General features: G+C 40.8%; 2 protein-coding genes across 3 annotated transcripts in view; both read left to right on the top strand.

Annotated features, from left to right (window-relative positions):
- Nucleotides 1–13163, top strand: part of LOC101610050 (pantothenate kinase 2, mitochondrial) — a 43192-nt gene extending 30029 nt beyond the window's left edge. Inside the window, 1 exon segment of the mRNA XM_045157033.1 lies at nt 11708–13163. Within this exon segment, the coding sequence (XP_045012968.1) occupies nt 11708–12216 (509 nt within the window). The 3' untranslated portion in view covers nt 12217–13163.
- LOC123453226 (pantothenate kinase 2, mitochondrial) overlaps nt 1–21052 on the top strand; it is a 67984-nt gene that overhangs the window by 29512 nt on the left and 17420 nt on the right. Inside the window, exon 1 of one of the 2 annotated variants that reach the window (XM_045157425.1) lies at nt 11786–11917. The exons of the other annotated variant lie outside the window; for it this stretch is intronic. The gene's annotated coding sequence lies outside the window, so the exon portion shown is untranslated. Of the gene's footprint in view, nt 1–11785; nt 11918–21052 lie in introns of those variants that run through there. 2 annotated transcript variants of the gene reach the window in all.

The following is a 21052-nucleotide window of genomic DNA, read 5'->3' on the forward strand; positions in this document are numbered from 1 at the left end:
TCTATTATTTCTTCCCATCTACTGATTTTTGATTTGCTTTGTTCTTTTTCCCAGGCCTTTAGGTGAAGCACTAAGTTGTTTATTTGAGACCTTTCTATTAATATAGGCACTTAATGCTAGAAATTTTCCTCTTAGGACTGCCTTCATTGTGTCCCAAAAGTTTTGGTATGTTGTGTTCTCATTATCATTTGATTCTATGAATTTATTGATTTGCTTTTTGATTTCTTCAGTGACCCATTCATCATTCAGTAGTATACTGTTTAGTCTATGATTTTTTTATATGCTCTGTTGTTTTTCTTGTTGAGATTTGTAGTTTAATCCCATTGTAAACAAATAGAGCACAGGGAATTATTTCAATTTTCCTGTATTTGTTGAGATTTGCTTTGTGTCTTTATATATGGTCTAGAGAATGTTCCATGTGCTACTGAGAAAAATGTGTATTCTTAATAGCATTTAGATGAAATGTTCTTTAGATAGCTGTTAGGTCCATTTGTTCTGTGACATTATTGAAGCCAGATGTGCCTCTGTTTATTTTGTGCTGGGATGACCTGTCAATAGATGAGAGTGGAATGTTGAAATTACCCACTATAATTGTGCTTGGTGTTATCTGTGACCTTAAGTCTTAACAGTGTGTGTGTGATGAAATTGAGAGCCCCCATGTTAGGTGCATATATGTTTAGCATTGTCTTCTTGTTGAATCAGTATAAAGTGACCTTTATCTTTCCTCATTAATGTTGGCTTTGATCTATTTATATTTAACAAATATTTAGCTAGCGAAGAAGTAGGTTTACATATGGGCTTGTTCATAACATTTTTACAATTGACCCTTCTACACCTTTCTTTCCATCCCCTCCCCTGACTCTACTTAGGCCATTTCACTCCCAATATTTTGCTCTCTGCTTACATAGTTTCTGTATCCTCTCCTTAAGGCCTCCCTACCTTCTGGGCTCTTTCTAGCTTCCTGGCTTTTACTACTGACTTCATTCCAATCTATATTTACTTACTCATTTGCAAGCAAAGAGAGAAGAGAGAATTGGTGCATACCAGGGCCTCCAACCATTGCAAATGAACTCTAGATGCATCTGGTATTATGTGGTTACTGGGGAATCAAACCTAGGCCATTAGGCTTTGCAGGCAAGTGCCTTAATAGCTAATACCTCTCTCCAACCTACCTTTTAACTTTATTGACAACTTGTTTGTTTGTTTGTTTTGAGGAAGGGTCTCTCTGTAGTCCAGGCTGACCTAGAATCTACTGTGTAGACTCAGGTTGGCCTCAAAATCACGGTGGTCCTTCTACCTCTGCTTCCTGAGTGCTGGAATTAAAGGTGTGTGCCATCACCCCCAGCTACAGTATTGATTATTTCAGTCCATGAACTTGGGCTGTCTTTCATTTCCTAGTGTCTTCTGTAATTTTCTCTTTTAGTGGTTTAAAGTTTTCATTGTAGAGGTCCTTCCTCCTTTGTTAGGTTTATTTCAAGGTGCTTTAGTTTTCTTGAGGCAATTGTGAATGAGAATGTTTCCCTGATCTCTCATCCTCAGCATGATTGTTGTTGGTATGCAGGAAGGCTACAGATTTCTGTGTTTATTTTGTATCCTGCTACTTGGCTGAAAGCATTTATCAGCTCTAACAATTTTCTGGTGGAGTCTTTTGGTTCCCTTATGTATAGACTCATACCATTGGCAAATAATGATAATTTGATTTCTTCCTTTCCTAATTGTATCCCTTTTATTTGTGTCTCTTGTCCTATTGCAATTACAAGACTTCAGTTTTACAATATTAAATAAATGTGAGGACAATGGACACCCTTGTCTTGTTTGTGATTTAACTTGATTGAATTTACCCCCATTTAGTATAATGTTGGCTATACGTTTGTCATAAATAGCCCATATATTATGTTGAGATATGTTCCTTGTATTCCTAGTTTCTTTAAAAAAAAAATTTTTTTTTTTTTGTTTTTTTGAGGTAGGATCACTAGCCCAGGCTGACCTGAAATTCACTATGTAGTTTGAGGATGACCTTGAACTCAGGTGATCTTCCTACCTCTGCTTCCTGAGTGTTGGTATTAAAGGCCTGTGCTACTGTTGCAGTCAGGTTCACATTGCTGGTAGAAATCACCCAACTAAGAGCAGCTTGTGGGAAAAAAGGTTTATTTTGGCTTATTAGCTCGAGGGGGCAGCTGAATCATACCATGACATTCCACCTCTGTCCCCATAAATTGATAACCATACACGATGTAAAATGCAATGCATACATTTAAAAGTCCCCATAGGTTTTTCTTTTTTTTTTTTAATCAATTCCAGTGATGTTAATACGTCCCCGTAGTCCAAGATCTTTTAACTGAACCATAATACCAAAAATTCCCCCCCCCAAACCCATAATGGCACAGAATGAACATTCACACTGCAAATTGTTTGCAAGAGAAAGAGTGACAGTAGGCATTCCAGGGCCTCTTACTGCTGCATGTGCCCATCACTTTGCGCATCTGTCTTTACATGGGTACTGGGGGATTGAAATACTCAATACATGATTTAAACAGGGCAAACCCCAAACTCTGTAGCTCCAAGTCCAACAACTCTCTCTAGTCAGTGACAAGTCTCCAAGTCTGATAATTCTAACCAGCAACAAGTCTCTGGATTCTCAATTCCGCCCCTCCAGCTAGGCTACTTACAGTCTTGGAAAGCTTCGTCCAGGACTGCAGCTGTTCTCAGCACCCATCTCGTGGTGCCAGCATCTCCACTGGGTCTCTACTGCAATCCATGGTTCATCCTCCTGGCTCCATTCGGTCTCCGTGCAGCCAGTTCTGCTTCACACTGCCCATGGCTGTTTCCAAAACACAAGATCGTGTTGCAAACTCAATGACCCTCTCTTTCTTGCATGTCTTATACTTCATAACACCAGGTACGGTACCAGTTTGTTAATCCAGGGGAGAATAAAGCAGACTTTGAAGAACAGGACACTCCTTGAGCATACAGACCCCTTCCAAAGAGTCTACATTCTTCTTGTCGCTCCAGTACAGGTCAGCTAGCCCAATCTCAAAAGTTGTCGTCTCAGTTTTTCACAATTTCAGGTGAACAGATAGCAGTTTAGGCCCAAAGATTTTTTTTTTTCTGTGCCATATCCCTCTGCTCACACCAGTCTGTTTCTACGCACTGCAACCCTGCACAAGTTCTCAGGACACAGGCATAACAGCAAGCTTCTCACACAGACTGTTAGCCCAGTCCAAGCAAAGCTCTTTCCCACCCTCACAAGCCAAACCTCACAGTCCATAGTTCTTACTGCATTCAGGTCTTTCAACTCTGACCAGAATAGTCCATCAAGCTGAACTTATGGCCCTGCAAGGTGTCTCTTAGGTCAAGGTTTCAAATCCTTCCACATTCTTCTTGAAAGTCAGCAACAAAAGCCCAAGCCGCATGGTCAGGTGTGTAGCAGCAATCCCACTCTTGGTATCATTTTACTGTTGCAGTCAGATTCACATTACTGGTAGAAATCACCCAGCCATGAGCAGTTTGTGGGGTGAAAAGGGTTTATTTTATTTTGGGTTATAGGTTCCAGGGGGAAGCTCCATGATGTCAGGGAAAACAATGGCATGAGCATTGGGTGGACATCACTCCCTGGCCAACATCAGGTGGACAACAGGAACAGGAGGATGTACCAAACAGTGGCATGGGGAAACTGGCTATAACACCCATAAACACCCCAACAATACACTACCTCCAGGAGGCTTTAATTTCCAATTGCTATCAGCTGGGGAACCTAGCATCCATAGCACCTAAGTTTATGGGGACACCTGAATCAAACCACCACAATCAATGTTTATCCTTTCAAAGAATGAACTCTCTAATTTATTCTTTGAATTGTTTTAGTTTCTATTGCACTGATCTTTGTTATTTCTGTCTAGTCATTTTTGTTTTCTTTGATTCTTTGATTTCTCTGAACATTTTTTGGTGGGGGGATTGAGGTAGGGTCTCACTTTAGCACAGGCTGACCTTTAATTCACTATGTAGTCCTATGGTGGCCTCGAACTCACAGCAATCCTCCTACCTCTGCCTCCCAAGTGCTGGGATCAAAGGCATGCGCCACTACACCTGGCTCTTAGCATTTTTAATATCATTCTTTTGAATTCTCTGGTATTTCATCAAATTCAGTCTCAGTGGAGGTTGTTACTGTTGGGTTTATAATTTTGGAGGACTTATTGACCTAATACTTTGTTTCTTGGATTATTGCATAGTAATACTTTCATCTTCATCTAAATGTCTTATGTTCTTTATTTTTTAAAATTTTAATTGTTATAATTATAACAGGCTATTTTCTTTTATCCCCTTGCCCCAGCTCCCATTACCCTGGGGGCCCTCCTCAGTCAGTCCCTGTGGAGTTTCCGGGGACCCATGCCTCAGGATATTCCTTTCCACTCTGTGGCTCTTAGGCATAGAGATTTTTGTATCTTGAGTTATGTAAATTTTTGTTTTTTACTTGTCAGCTGTATTCTTTGGCATGTAGATAATAAGTTGTTTCTTCAGGGTGTAAATAAGCATGTAGATAAGAAGTTGTTTCTTCAGGGCTCAGGTTGCCACTTGTGGCTTCTGTATTACTCCAGAGTAATGGAGTGACCCCAGCTGTTGAATATTGCTTGCTATGGAAATGTCTTAGTAGCAAACTAACATCAGTGTTCCTTTTGAGTTCTTTTCATAAGCTGGTGGCTAAATGAACCAGACTTGCAGAAGTATTGCTGGGGTTTTGGTTACTTAGAAGAGGGTGCAGTGTCAGGTGAGGTAGTGTGAGGACTACTATTTACTTAGAAAAAGATGGAGGTGACACCAATATCTAGGAGGGGCAGTTGGAGTACTGTTAGTTTGCATAGATTTCAGAGGTAGTTGAGACTAAGATTGTAGTTATGGAGAATAAAGTGGTAGGGATGAGATGAATAGAATGTGGAAAAGAGGTTGGAAATAGAGGGAAAGTAAGCAAGTTTTGCTTGGGAAGAGTACTAGAAAGATTTCAAAAGTAGGCTAAATGGAGAGAGATACAGAACAAATATAAAATCCAAGTGGGTAGTATACAAAGGTAAACAAAACTAACATGGTGTATTATTTGTAAATGAGGACTAAAACAAGTGGACAAACTAAGCAAACTCAAGGCCCTTCCATTACTTAGGAGGCTAGTGGGATCCAGGTCAGCCTGAGCCAGATTGAGAGAGACCCTATCCCCAAGAAAAAAAGAAGAAAGACCAAAAAAAAGAAAGCTATAAAACGAAGAAATATCAAAAGTTAGCCTCAGCACACAACTTAGTTAAGAATGGCAAAGTAAAATAAAAATATATAAATAAGATCTAACACATCAGTAATTTTGTCTTAGTGGGCCAGGTTTTGATTTTTTTTTTAAGGTGTAATCCAGAACCATGCAGAGCATTTTGTTATATCTTTTTTTTCTTTTTTAAAAATTTTTTATTATTTTATTATTTTTTAAAGTTTTTATTAGCATTTTCCATGATTATAAAAAAAAATCCCATGTTAATCCCCCCCCCCACTTTCTCCTTTGAGATTCCATTCTCCATCATATAGGTTTTGATTTTTTTATTTTTATTTTATTTTATTTTTTTATTTTTATTTTTCAAATTTTTATTAGCAACTTCAATGATTATAAAAAAATATCCCATGGTAATATCCCCCCTTTCCCCTTTGAAACCCCATTTTCCATCATATCCTCTCCTCCTCAATCAATCTCTCTTTTATTTTGATGTCATGATCTTTTCCTCCTGTCATGATGGTCTTGTGTAGGTATTGTCAGGCACTGTGAGGTCATGAATATCCAGGCCATTTTATTTTATTTTATTGCTTTGGTTTTTGGAGGTAGGCTGACCTGGAATTCACTGTGGAGTCTCAGGGTGGCCTTGAACTCATGGCAGTCCTTCCACCTCTGCCTCTCCAGTCCTGGGATTAAAGGCGTGAGCCACCACGCCCGGCTTTATCCAGGCCATTTTATGTCTGGAGGGAGCACGTTGTAAGGAATCCTACCCTTCCTTTTGCTCTTACATTCTTTCTGCCACCTCTTCTGCATTAGACCCTGAGCCTTGGAAGGTGTGATTCAGATGTTATTTGGTACTCTAGTCACTTCTTTCCAGCACCATGATACCTTCTGAGTCATCCCAAGGTCACTGCCATCTGAAAAGAGAAGATTCTCTACCCAAAGTGAGAGTAGCATTAATATAAGGGTATGAATATTAAGAGAAGTGCTTACTGGGCAGTTTGATAAGCATAGTATATACATTTATACAGACATCAGCCAATGTTACACCCCTAGGGCTCATGACTACCCTTGTTTTAAGTTTTCACTATCAGGTATGTATTCCCTCCTGTGGAGTGGGTCTCCAGTCCAATTGGAGGGCAGTTGGTTTCCACCATGATATACGTGCTACTATTGCATCCTTTGGCTCATTTGGCCTAGATGGCCAAATAGAAGGCTTGCAGTGTCCACTGTTGACTATCTTCACTGGTAGTATCTCTTTCTCCCATTGAACTGCTTGTAGAATGGCTTCTTTCAGCTTTCTGTCAGCTTGTCTACATGGAGGAGGTTATCAGCTCAGTTTCAGCAGAACTTCTCAGTGGCCTTGCAGCCCAAGTATGTGGAGTCTCCAGCAATAGGGTCTTACCATCGATTCCTGGTGGGAAACCAAGGGCCTCAGCAATGGCCTATAATGTTCTGGGGGCATCAGGGACCTCCCCAGTCAAAAACTCACTGGGTGTATCCCATCCCTGGCACTGAAAATTTTCTAACAATGATGTATGGCTCCTGAGTGTTCCATTGTCCAAAACTGGAGGATTCCATATGATTTATTTATATCCTCTTAGATTTTGATTAGCCCACCCTCCACCTTCCCTTTACTCACGCTCTTCCCCTCAGGGTTTGAATTTTTATTTGTGGGATTCTTCTGTTTAGCAACCTGCCATTATATGGAAAGGTGCAGTTAGCACTTTCAGTGCAGGCCTATATACTTGGCTTTGGTGTATGTATTGCCTCAGGGTAAAACAGTCCTGTTTCTTTTGGGGCTGGCTTTCTGTCTTACCTATATTTAGTGTGAAGCTGGTTCCCTCTTTGGTGTACTGTGGGCTTGGCTCTACTTATTTTTGGTTTGGCTTGTACTTTTTAAAAAAGCCTTGTATTTATTGATGACCTGTTTCCTTTTTTCCCTTTCCCTTTCCTTTTCTCCTCCCCTCCCCTCTTTGTTTGCATGGCAAGAGAGACAGAAAGAATGGGTGTGCTGGGGCCTCCAGCTGCTGCAAATGAACTCCAGACACATGGGCCACTTGGTGCATCTGGCTTTATGTGGGTACTGAGGAATCAAATTCAGGTCCTTAAGCTTTGTAGACAAATGCCTTAACTGCTGAACCATCTCTCCAGCCGTGTTTTCTTTCTCTCTCTCTCTCTCTCTCTTTTTTTTTTTTGTGTGTGTGGTTTTTCAAGGTAGGGTCTTACTAGCTCATGCTGACCTGGAATTCACTATGTAGTCTCAGGGTGGCCTCAAACTCAACCGCAATCCTCCTACCTTCTGCCTCCTGAGTGCTGGGATTAAAGGCGTGTACCACCACGTCTGGCTTCTAATTTCTTAATGTAGGCACTTAAAGCTATAAATATCCCTCTAAGAACTGCCTTTAATGTATCTTAAGAGTTTTGGTGTGTTGCATTTTATTTTTATTGACTTCAGTAATTGTAAATAATATCCCATGGTAATTCCCTCCCTCCCCCCATTTTCCCCTTTGATATTCCACTCTCTATCTCCCCTCCCATCAGTCTCTTTTATTTTGATATCATGATCTTTTCTTCCTATTATGATGGTCTTTTGTAGGTAATGTCAGGCACTATGAGGTCATGGATATCCAGGCCATTTTGTGTCTGGGGGGAGTATGTTGTAAGGAATCCTACCCTTCCTTTGGCTCTTACATTCTTTCCACCACCTCTTCCACAATGGACCCTGAGCTCTAGAAGGTGTGATAGAGATATTTCAGTGCTGAGCACTCCTCTGTCACATCTTCTCAGCACCATGGTGCCTTCTGAATCATCCTAAGGTTACTGTCATCTGAAAAGAGAAGCTTCTTGGCTAACCAAAAGTGAGAGTAGCATTAATATATGGGTATGAACATTAAGAGAATTGCTTATCGGGCAGTTTGATGAGCATAGTTTATACATTTAGCCAGATACCAGCAGACATTACACCCATAAGGGTCATGACTACCCCTGTTGTAGGTTTTCAGTATTGGATATTCCATTCCATTGAGTGGGCCTTCAGTCCAATTAGAAAGTGGTTGGTTTCCCCCATAACAGACATGCCACTGTTGGATCCACTGGCTCATTTGGCCTGACTGGCCAAATTTAAGGCTTGCAGGATCCACTGTTGAGTATCTCTACTGGTGATTTCTCTCTCTCCCGTTGAACTGCATGCAGTGTGGATTTTTCCATCTTTCTGTCAGCTGGCATACATGGAGGAGGTGTTCAGCTCAGCTTCAACAGGATTTCTCAGTGACCTTGTAGCCCAAGTATGTAGAGTCTTCAGCAGTAGGGTCTTACCATATATTCCTGGTGGGAAACCAAGGGCATTGGCAGTGGCCTGTAACGTTTTGATCAATAGCTCACTGGAAGGTATCCCATCCCTGGCACTGAAAATGTTCTAGTAACAATTTATGGCTTCTGAGTGTTCCATTGTCCAAAAAAGTAGGTTTCCATATGACTTATTTATATCCTCTTAGATTTTGATTAGTCCTCCCTCCACCTTTCTCAATCTCTTCCCCTGACCTCACTTAGGCCGTTTCACCCCATTGTGGTATGTTTTAATTTTTATTATCATTTGATTGTTGATTTTTTTTTTTTTTTGAGGCAAGGGTCTCACTGTAGCCTAGGGTGGCTTTGAACTCACATGATCCTCCTACCTCAGCTTTCCTAGTTCTGGGGTTAAAGGTGTGTGTCACCATGCTTTGCTTGATTCTGGACATTTTATTTCCTTTTTGATTTCTTCAGTGACCTATTCATCATTCAGTAGTGTATTGTTTAATTTCCATGAGTTTGTGAATGTTCTATAGTCTTTCTTGCTGTTGAGTTGTAGCTTTATCCCATTGCCATCAGAGTACAAGGGATATTTTTACTTTTCCTGAATTTGTTAAAATTTTCTTTGTGTCCTAATATATGGTTTATTTTAGGGAATGTTCTGTGTGCTGCTAAAAAGAGTGCATATTCTGCAGTTTTTGGATGGAATGCTTGGTTAGATGTCTGTTTGGTCCATTTGTTCTATGAAGTCATTAATACACATGCTTTTCTTTATTTTTTGCCAGATTACCTGTCAACTGTTATTAGTGGGATAGTGAACTCACCCACCAGTATTGTGCTTAGGGTTATCTGATTTTAAATCTAGTAGTGTTTGTGTCATGAAATTGGGTACACTTGTGCTCAGTGCATGCATGTTTAGAAATGTATTGTTGGATTGTTCCCTTAATCAGTATAAAGTGACCTTCTTTATTATTTGATGGGATGTGGTGGTTTGAATGTATGTCCTCCATAGACTCAGATGTTTATTAAGACTTCTAACTTGGGAGCCAGGTGTGGTGGCGCATGCCTTTAATCCCAGGACTTGGGAGGCAGAGGTAGGAGGATCACTGTGAGTTTGAGGCCACGTGGTCAGCCTGGCCTAGAGTGAGACCCTACTTTGAAAAATAAGCAAACAAACAAAACAACAAAACAAACAAAAACTTCTAACTTGGGTCTTCATCCACCTGGCTTGAGGAGGTGTCACTGGGGAGCTGATCTTTGGAGGAAGTGGATCTGAATTCAAGCCCAAAGGTAGGCAGTGAGATTTGAGTTCTGCTCAGTCCCTGCTTGCTGTTGGTTTTATGTTTGCTGGCAGGTGGTAGTTTTTCTCTGCTTGGATTTATGAATGGGAGCTGTCTTCTTTTGCCGTATATGGAACTTCCCTTAGATCTGTAAGCTTAAGATAAATTCCTTCCTCTCATAAACTGTCTGGTTTGGATATTCATCCCAGCATTGTAGAGCTGTCTATAACACCTTTTTCTCTTCTGACTAATGTTGGTTGGAAGTCTATTCTGTGAGATATTAGAATCCAACACCTGCTTGTTTCTTAGGCTCATTTGCTTGAAATACCATTTTCCATCCTTTCACCTGTAGGTAGTGTCTGTCTTTTAAGGAGAGGTGAGTTTCTTGGTGGCAACAAACAGAAGGATCCTGCCTTTTAATCCAGTCTGCAAGTCTGTGTCTTGGTTGGAGCATTGAGACCATTGATACTCAGTTATGGTTGAAAGATGTGTATCAATTCCTGTCATTCTTCTTGATTTTTGTAGTGCTTGCTGTGTGTGCATTTGCATGTGTGTGTGTGTGTGGCATGTGCATGTTATGATGCATATGTTGAAGTCAGAGGACAACTTTTGGGTCAGTCTTGGCCTCCCACCTCATTTTGAGGCAGTGCTTGCTGTTTTGCTTGCAGTGTAAGCTGAAGAGTCTTCTCCCATCTGCTTGTCATAGACACACAGGAAGTACAGAAGACTACTGCTTCTGGCTTTTACATGGGGCATAGGGATTTTAAACTCAGGTACTCATAGTTGCACAGCAAACACTTGATCCACTGAGATAGCTCTGCCCAGGTCTCAACATTTCTTCTTTAAGCCAGTAGGAAGGAAAAGTTTTTATCTTCAATTTTTGTTTTTTAAGGTTGAGACTTAATATGGGGAGTTCCCTCCCTTCCTCCCTCCCTCCCTCCTGTTTCCATCATTTCTTTTTCTTCTTCCTGCTTTTTTTTTTTTTTTTTTTTTTTTTTGCTTTTCTAGGTAGGATTTCACTCCAGTCCATGCTGATCTGAAATTCACTATGTAGTCTCAGGGTGGCCTCTAACTCACAGAGATCTTCCTGAGTGCTGGATTAAAGGCGTGCACCACCATGCCTGGCTTCTAAAAAAATGCATGTGTGTGGAGGCCAGAAGAAAGCCTTGGTTGTTACCTTCAGGAATGCTGTCCACTTTTTTTGAGATAGGGTCTTTCATTGGACTGGAGCTTGCCAAGGAAGGTGAGACTGGCTGGCTAGCAAGCCTCAGGGATCCTCTGTCTCTCCCTCTGCAGCACTGGGATCAAAAGTATGTGCCACACTATCTGCCATTTTTTTGTGGGTAATGGAGCTTGAACTGAAGTCCTTGTGCTTATAAGGCAAGCAGCTAACCGACTGAGCTGTCTCCAGAGGCCCCCTCCTCGCAGGTCTCTCTCCTACCCAGGTTGACTGGGAACATTTTGTTTCCAAAGTGTTTCATAGTTTAATTTTGGCTTGTCCTTACAGAAAGGACTTTTTTCCAAAAAAAAAAAAAATTTTTTTTTAAATATATGCACAAAGAGACAGAGAGAATGGGCCACTGCAAATGAACTGCAGATGCATGTGCCACTTTGTGCGTTGGCTTTTAACAGTGGTATTGGAGAATTGAACCAGGGTTATTAGGCTTTGCAGGCAAGTGCCTTAAACACTGGGGAATCTCTCCAACCCCAGAAAGGACTTTTTAATATTTTGATATAAGTCCTAGTATTTCCAAATCAGAGGGAATCACATTCCTCCAGAACCTTTTAGCTTAGAATTATATCCCTTGATGACCACTGTGTGAAAATAAGATGCTAGTCTAATAAGCTTAGATTTTAGACAAAAGTTATTCTTTTTTTTTTTTCTTTCCTATAGTTTTTCCATGGTTTGGCTTGGATATTGGTGGAACCCTGGTCAAGCTTGTTTATTTTGAACCCAAAGACATCACTGCTGAAGAAGAGGAGGAGGAAGTAGAGAGTCTTAAAAGCATTCGGAAGTACCTGACCTCCAATGTGGCTTATGGCACCACAGGAATCCGGGATGTGCACCTGGAGCTGAAGGACCTGACTCTGTGTGGACGCAAAGGCAATCTGCACTTTATACGCTTTCCCACTTATGACATGCCTGCTTTCATTCAAATGGGCAGAGATAAAAACTTCTCAAGTCTCCACAATGTCTTTTGTGCCACTGGAGGTGGAGCATACAAATTTGAGCAGGATTTTCTCACAGTATGCATTTTTAGCTTATATACAATTTACGGTAGTTTGATTGTTAAAATGATTTCAATTATAAGTGGTAGAATCATTTCCATTTATAATGGAACTTCAAGTTTCTTGAGTGAGATGAAGATTAAACATAAGTTAGTGGTAGGAGTTGTTATATAGTTTACTGTTTGTCTAATTGAGATGTTTGTATGAAAATCAGAACTACTTTTTAAAAAAATATTATTTTGTGTGTGTGCATGTGTCTATGCATGCATGTACCAGGGTCTCTTGATACAGACAAACATGCTTCTGGATGGGTGACTGGGGAATTGATTCTGGGCCAGCAGACTTCACAAGCAAATATATTTAACTACTGGGCCATCTCCTCAGCCCCAAGAACAGAACTTCTAAAAGATCATTTTATATTGTCCTTTCTTTTTATTATTTATTTATTTGTCATTTCTTAATGAATCTGGGATAAGCAAGAATAAAATACCTGCCTGTGAGGAAATGACATCATTAATTCTCATTAATGACATTGAAAATTAAAAATTGGGTTATAAAATTGTAAATTGTATCCTGTCATGTATTACACAGTTTCTTGTCCCCTCTCAATTGTTGTCTGCTATATCTACTAATAAAAAAAGAAGGGACTCTGGTTAAAAGTGGATTCAAGAGAGTTAGAGGTAATCCCAGCACTTGGGAGGAAGAGGTAAGAGGATCACCATGAATTTAAGGCCACCCTGAGATACATAGTGAATTCCAGGTCAGCCTGGGCTAGAGTGAAACTCTATCTCAAAAAACTAAAAAAACAAACAAATAAGATACACAGAGCTGGTCTGAGATCAGGCTGACAGAGCTATCTCAAAGTAAGCAAAGGTCTACCATTGAGCTCTGTCCCCTCCCTGGGCTATCCTTGCTTACCAAGCCCTCACCATACTGGCCTGTAGGGCTAGTAGTACTTGGTATTTGAATTTTGCTTTTGTTCTGTGGATAGTAAGAAAGGCCTTCAAGGCTAGGTAGGTCCTTTGAGGGTTAATTTGATAATAGGTGTGAAAATTAACACATGACTTGGCCTGGACCATGAAGTAACTTTCAAGGTGTAATTCAGATTTAAAAATACCTTCAGCGACTGTTTTTCTAAATTGTTTTGAGTGTTTTTTGAACCAGGGTTTCATTCTAGCCTAGGCTGACCTAGTACATACTCTATAGCTCAGGCTTGCCTCAAACTCATGTTAAATCTCCTACCTCAGCCTCCCGAGTGGGAGTAGGATTAAAGGCATGCACCATCACACCCGGCTCAGTAGTTTTTTCTTGCATGCATACACACACACAACCTTATTTCATTTTTTTTTTTTTTGCTCCCAGTTTTTGCCTGCAGCAAGGTTTTTTATTCTGTTCTTGGATTTTTCTTGGTTTTTGATTTTCAGTGGTTTCCTTTCTATTTGTGAACTCTGGGGAGGTAGCAGGATAGAAAGTTCTTATCCTTTGTGGGAGCTTCCCAAGGGACTCTAGATTATAACAGACACATACAGGTAAAGAAAGCCTCTCTGTTTCAAGGACCCTTTGCAACATACTCAAAAACTATTCAGGCCATTAACAGAGGCTCAGCAGAAGGTGTAAAATGGACTTTGTTATCTTAAGAATTGGTCTTAAGCTATTGAGGTTTTCCCTTTTAATGGTACCAGTGTTACAGTTAAAACTATATGAAGTAAAGTGTTTATTAAATCTTGTTTGTGCATTAAGAATGACTGATCTTTTGGCTGGGGAAATGGCTCAGCAGTTCTTGGTGCTTATGCACGAAGACCTTTCAGTCTAAAGACCGCCCAGTTGATTCCCCATAACTCAGATAAAAAGCTGTGTGTGGGCACGCATGTCTGTAACCCCTTTTGGGTGGGGGGGACTGGAGAATTGCTGGGACTCACTGGCAGCAGCTCCAGATTGTGGGGGAGACTGTCTCAAGGATGAGTGATAAATGTTCGTCTTGCCTCCACATGCATGCATGTGTGCATCATTACCCATAATACCACACACATCTTAATAAAAAAAAAAATTGAAGCAGGGTCTCCCTCTAGTTCAGGCTGATCTGGAACTCACTCTGTAGCCCCAGGCTGGCCCTGAAATCATGGTGATCCTCCTACCTCAGCCTCCCTAGTGCTGGGATTAAAGGCATGTTCCACTATGTCTAGCTTTAATTTTTTTCAAGTTTTTATTAACAACTTTGATGATTATAAAAAATATCCCATGGTAATAACTCCCCCCCCCCACTTTCCCCTATGAAATACTATTCTCCATCATATCCCCTCCCCATCTCAATCAGTCTCTGTTTTATTTTGATGTCATGATCTTTTCCTCCTCTTATGATGGTCTTGTGTAGGTAGTGTCAGGCACAGTGAGGTCATGGATATACAGGCCATTTTGTGTCTGGAGGAGCATGTTGTAAGGAGTCCTACCCTCCCTTTGGCTCTTACATTCTTTCTGCCACCTCTTCCACATTAGACCCTGAGTACTCCAATCACTTCTTTCCAGCACCTTCTAAGTCATCCCAAGGTTACTGCCATCTGAAAAGCGAAGATTCTCTACCCAAAGTGAGAGTAGCCTTAATGTAAGGGTATAAATATTAAGAGAAGAGCTTACTGGGCAGTTTGATAAGCATAGTATATACACTTATCCAGTCATCAGCAGATTTTACACCCCTAGGGCTCATGACTACCCTTGTTTTTAAGTTTTCAGTATCAGGGATGTATTCCCCCCCCATGGAGCGAGCCTCCAGTCCAATTAGAGGGCAGTTGGTTTCCACCATGACAGACATGCCATTATACCTTATATACATTATACCTGTTGGCTCATTTGGCCTGGCTGGTCAATTATAAGCCTCCAGTCCAATTAGAGGGCAACTGGTTTCCAACATGACAGACATGCCATATATAATATAAATATAAATATAAACATAATATAAACACATACACATTATACCTGTTGGTTCATTTGGCCTGGCTAGTCAATTATAAGGCTTGCAGTGTCCACTGTTGAGTATCTTCACTGGTGGTATCTCTTTCTCCCATTGAAATGCCTGTAGAATGGCTTCTTCCAGCTTTCTGTCAGCTGGTCTACATGGAGGAGGTTGCTCAGTTCCAGCAGGATTTCTCAGTGGCCTTGCAGCCCAAGTATGTGGAATCTTCAGCAATATGGTCTTACCATCAATTCTTGGTGGGAAACCAAGGGCCTTGGCAGTGGCCTATAATGTTTTGGGGGCATCAGGGACCTCCTTGGCCATCAACTCACTGGAGGTATCCCATCCCTGGCACTGAAAATTTTCTAACAATGATCTATGGCTCCTGAGTGTACCATTGTCCGAAACTGGAGGATTCCATATGATTTATTTGCATCCTCTTAGATTTTGATTAGCTGTCCCTCCACCTTTCTTTCACTCAGTCTCTTCCCCTGACCTCACTTTGGGCCTTTTCACCCCCGTTTATCTATTCTACTTACATATATACAATACCATCCTATTAAGTACCCTCCTCCCTTCCTTTCTCTTCCCTTTATATCTCCTTTTTAACTTACTGGTGTCTGCTACTGAGTTTTTTCTTTTCACACAGAAGCCCAACCATCTGTAGCTAGGATCCACATATGAGAGAGAACATATGGCGCTTGGCTTTCTGGGCCTGGGTTACCTCACTTAGTATAATCCTTTCCAGGTCCATCCATTTTCCTGAAAATTTTATAACTCCATTTTTCTTTACCGCTGAGTAGAACTCCATTGTATAAATGTGCCACATCTTCATTATCCACTCATCAGTTGAGGGACATCTAGGCTGGTTCCATTTCCCAGCTATTATGAATTGAGCAGCAATAAACATGGTTGAGCATGTACTTCTAAGGAAATGGGATGAATCCTTAGGATATATGCCTAGGAGTGCTATAGCTGGGTCATATGGTAGATCAATTTTTAGCTGTCTTAGCAACCTCCACACTGATATCCACAATGGCTGGACCAGATTGTATTCCCACCAACAGTGTAGAAGGGTTCCTCTTTTTCCATATCCATGATGAATTTGCCCCCCCCCCCATGTTAGATGCATATATGTTTAGGATTGTAATGTCCTCCTGTGTGCCTTTAATAAATATAAAGTGACCTTCCTTATGTTTCTTAAGTAATGTTGGACTGGAGTCTACCTTGTCAGATATTGGGATATCAACCCCCGCTTGTTTTCAAGGTCCATTTGCTTGGAACACCATTTTCCAACCTTTCACCCTAAGGTAGTTTCCATCCTTTGTAGAAAGGTGGGTTTCTTGGAGGCAACAAATTGAAGGATCCTGCTTTTTAACCCAGTCTGCGAACCTATGCCTTTTGGTTGGGGCATTGAGGCCGTTGATATTAAGAGATAATATTGAAAGGTTTGTATTCATTTTTGCCGTTTTTTTGTAGTTCTTCCAGTTTTACCTTTGCTTTCTTGTGTTAACTAATATTTGAGTATTGTTTTTTTTTTTTTTTTTTTTCCCCCAGTTACTTATATGTGTGCTTTTTTTCTTTGGCATGGAGGATTCTTTCTGGTATTTTCTGTAGAGCTGGTTTGTCTTCAAATATTCCCTTAGCTTGCTTTTGTTGTGGAATGTCCTTATTTCTCCATCTATTTGAATGGATGGTTGTGCAAGATAAAGTAACCTTGGTTGACAGTTGTTATCTTTCAGGACTTGGAATACATCACTCCACACCCTTCTGGCTTTTAAAGTTTGTGTTGAGTAATCTGCTATAATCCTGATAGGCTTGCCTTTGTAGGTAACTTGATTTTTCTCTGAACTCTTTCAATATTTTTTCTGTGGTTTGTGTGTTTGGTAGTTTGATTATAATACGACGAGGAGAGGTTCTTTCCAGGTTTTGTCTGGCTGGTGTTCTAAAGGATTCCTGTATTTGCATTGGCATCTCTTTCCCAATTTGGGGGAAGTTTTCTTCTATTATTTTGATGGAAACGCTTACTGTGCTTTTGGTGTGAAATTCCTTTTCTACTATGCCCTGAATTCTTATGTTTGATCTTTTCATAGTGTCCCGAATATTTTGAAATTCCCACTCATACTTTTCTGTTAGTTTGTCTTTCTTTTTGTTGGACTGTATTAGATCTGCTGTGTAGTCTTCTATCTTAGATATTCTGTCCTCTCCTTCATCCATTCTCCTGGTGATATTTTGTACAGTTTTAAATTTCATTAACTGTGTTCTTCATTGCTAGTAATTCTGACTGGTTTTTCTTTATTATTTCTATGTCTTTATTTATGTGTAGTATTGACCTCTGTATTTCATTAAATAGGTGTCCTGTGTTTTCTTTGATTTCCTCTTTCATTCCTTTGATTTCTTGTTTGAACATATTTATAATCATTCTTTTGAAATCTTTCTCAGGCATTTCCTCTAACTCATTCTCACTGAAGGTCATTACTGATGTATTAATAGTTTTTGTTGGGTTTATATTGTCTTGATTTTTGGTGTTTCTTGTGTTACAATGTATATATTTTTGCATTCTGGATTATTTAATGATTGGATTTTCTAGTTAGCTGGGTATTCATCAGACAGTGTGGCTCTCAAGACTCTCAGAGTATCTACAAAAGTGACCCTAGGTGTTGGGTTTGCCTGCTATGAAGAGTATTCAAGTAGACTGAGTGGAACAAAATACAGGCAGATTCTAAAACTTAACCAAACAATGTACACTTTCAAGGAAAAACAGCTCAGAGTATCTAAGAGTAGGTATTATGACAACTAGATCCTCTAACTGTCCCTTAGGGTGTGTGGTGCCCCGCCCACACCCTTAATCCTGACAACAAGGAGGTTGATTTCTGATCTGTTGAGGGTTCCAAGTCAGTTTGTGACCAGGTGAGACCCTTCCCTGGTTAATCCCAGTTACTTCTGCTGCTGCTTGGGTCTGGCTGTTGGTTCAAGTAGGCGTAGCTGGGTCCCTGGACCGAGCTATGTTCACTGGAGCTGGGCACTGGCGGTGGGGGAGGGGAGGCTGCTGATGCTGCTCTAGTTCTTTTGCTGCTCCACATGTTCTTCTACCTTGTGATCTGGTCCTCCATTGTTCACTGCTGCTCTCCCTTCATGTTTCTGAGTTCGTGTAGAGCTGTGTTGTGAGTGAAAGTGAGTTAAAACTCCCCTCACCTGGCTTTTCCTGCGGCTCAAGCAGAGCCTGGCGGCGTCGACAGATCTGCCCGAGCTGCTTTTGCCGCCCTGTGTGGGCTCTGGATCTCTCCTACTTCTCTGTTGCCATTTCAATTTCCTATACACCTCACTTTTTAGTAAAAGTGTGTATTTTGCTGAGATTTTTTTTGGCTTTTACCCCCCTGAGCTTCTTTGGCATGGTACCTACGCCGCCATCTTAACTGGAAGTCTTTTCCTCCTATTACGATGGTATTGTGTGGGTAGTGTCAGTCACTGTGAGGTCATGGATAGTCAGGCTATTTTATGTCTGGGGGAAGCACGTTGTAAGGAGTCCTACCCTTCCTTTGGCTCTTACATGCTTTCCGCCAACTCTTCTCTATTAGACCCTGAGCCTTGGAAGGTGTGATAGAGATTTGCAGTGCTGAGCATTCCTGTCACTTCTTTCAGCACCATGATACCTTTTGAGTCATCCCAATGTCACTGCCACTTGAAAAGTGAAGATTTTCTGCCAAAAGTGAGAGTAGCATTAATATATGGGTATGAACATTAAGAGAAGTGCTTCCTGGGCAGTTTGATAAGCATAGTATATACATTTAGCCAGACATCAGCAGTCGTTACACCAGCCTAGCAATTTTTAAAAAATGAGTTTCTATTTTAATGTGAATCAGATTTTCTTTATGTTGACTTTTCCTCTTGGTCCCAAACTTAGTGTTCTGAGTAATTTGGGCTAGTGAAATTACCTGTGGATTCAGTCATTATGTCAATTAGTGTGAAATTCATTAGGAATAATAACACAACAGAACGGTTTTGAATAACTTGAATTATAGGAAGGATAAAAGTAGAAATTAGTTTGATAAACAGTGTCAAAAACTTGGCTTCTAACAGCTACCAGTATGAAATTATATGGCTGAGAAATAAAAGTTTTGGTACACAGTATTCATCTTGACATGAGGCATTGGCCAGGTGAAATGACAGTGATGAACACTCCAGGGGGTTGGGAGGTGGCTCAGTGACGAAGAGTGCTTGCTGTACAAGCTCGAGGATCTTAAGTTTATCCTCAGTGTCAACATAAATAGCTAAACATGTCGGCACATGCCTGTTGCCCCAGTACAAAGGGGAGCAGGGGACAGGATGTTGCTGGGGCTTACTGGTCATGTAGTCTAACCAAATTAACAGCATTTCCAGGTTCAGTGAGCTTCTCTCTTGGGGAAATAAGGCAGAAGAGTTATAGAGGAGGACACCTGACATCCTCTGGACTTAATATGTGAAAATTATAGGCATGTGTCACGACGCCTGGCTAGAAATCTTTCTAGGTGGGCACATGATAGTCTTTGGCTTTAGCTAGTTTTCCTTTTCTTTTTTTCCTTTAAGAACTGAGACTTCAACACAGGTTTTTATTAAAAATTTTTAAACAACTTCCATAATTATAACAATAAACTATGGTAATCCCCTCCCACCCCCACTTTCCCTCCACTCCCCATCATATTCCTTCCCTCTCTCCATCAGTCTCTTTTATTTTGATGTCATCATCTTTTCCTCTTATTGTGATGGGTTTGTGTAGGTAGTGCCTGGCACTACGAGGTTCTGGCTATCCAGGACATCTTGTGTCTGGAGGGCATGTTGTAAGGAGTCCTACCCTTCCTTTGGCTCTTAACCTTCTTTCTGCCACCTCTTCCTCAGTGGACCCTGAGTCTTGGAAAATGTGATAGGGATGTTTCCGTGCTAAGTACTCCTCTGTCACTTCTCAGCACTATGGTGCCTTCTGAGTCATCCCAGTGGTCACCACCATTTGAAAAGAGAAACTTCGCTAATCAAAAGTGAGAATAGCATTAATATATGGATATAGACATTAAGAGAATTGCTTACTGGGTAGTTTGGTGAGCATAATAGATGCATTTAGGCAGACACCAGCAGACATTACACTCCTAGGGTTCATGACTTGTGTCTTAGGTTTATCAGTATCAGGCATGTATTCCCACCCCAGGTTCTTGTATATGCTAGTTGAGTGCTTTGCCACTGAGCTAGAGCTCCAGCTTTAGGCTGTTAAATAGTAAGACATGGTGTCTTTTGGTATGATCTTCTCCAAGTTAGATACCAGTCTTCATGGCTCCTGTTATTGTCACCAGGTGCTCTGGAAGTCATGGCCTTAGCTATGTTTCTGCCTCATTGTCCCTGCTGGTAGAGTTTCTGTTTTCTGTTTGATGATGATTCTTTTTTGGGGGGTTTTCAAGGTAGTGTCTTACTCTAGCCCAGCCTGACCTGGAATTCACTATGTAGTCTCAGGGTGGCCTTAAACTCAGTGGTGTTCCTCCTACCTCTGCCTGCAGAGTGTAGTGCTGGGATTAAAGCACCACACCCAGCTGTGTAACAGATCTTTTAAGTACTTAGTTGTTATTTTGGGAAAACTTCCTTACCTATTGCAGTGTTTTGTGTACAATGTATTTGGCTGTGTGAGAGCCAAGTCTGTTTTTGTTTTTGCTTTTGCTGTCCCCAGATCTGTTCTGCAAAGTACGCACATATGATACACATCTGTGGGCATGCTTTTATGCTGCATTGTTGAGATCTTTTTAAATGGAATTTTAAAATTTTCTATTCACCAGGCATGGTGGCTCACACCTGTAATCTTAGTACTTGGCAGATTGAGACAGAAGGATTGCTGTGAGTTTGATGCCTAGGCTTCAAAGTGAGGCTTTGTATCAAAACCCTTCCCCCCAATAAAATTCTGCCAGCCTATTAAAAAGTCTGAATACATTCTTATTTAATTACAGATAGGTGATCTTCAGCTTTGCAAATTGGATGAACTAGATTGCTTAATAAAAGGAATTTTGTACATTGACTCAGTTGGATTCAATGGACGGTCTCCGTGCT

Source organism: Jaculus jaculus, chromosome 8, assembly GCF_020740685.1.
Source record: "Jaculus jaculus isolate mJacJac1 chromosome 8, mJacJac1.mat.Y.cur, whole genome shotgun sequence".
NCBI lineage: Eukaryota > Metazoa > Chordata > Mammalia > Rodentia > Dipodidae > Jaculus > Jaculus jaculus.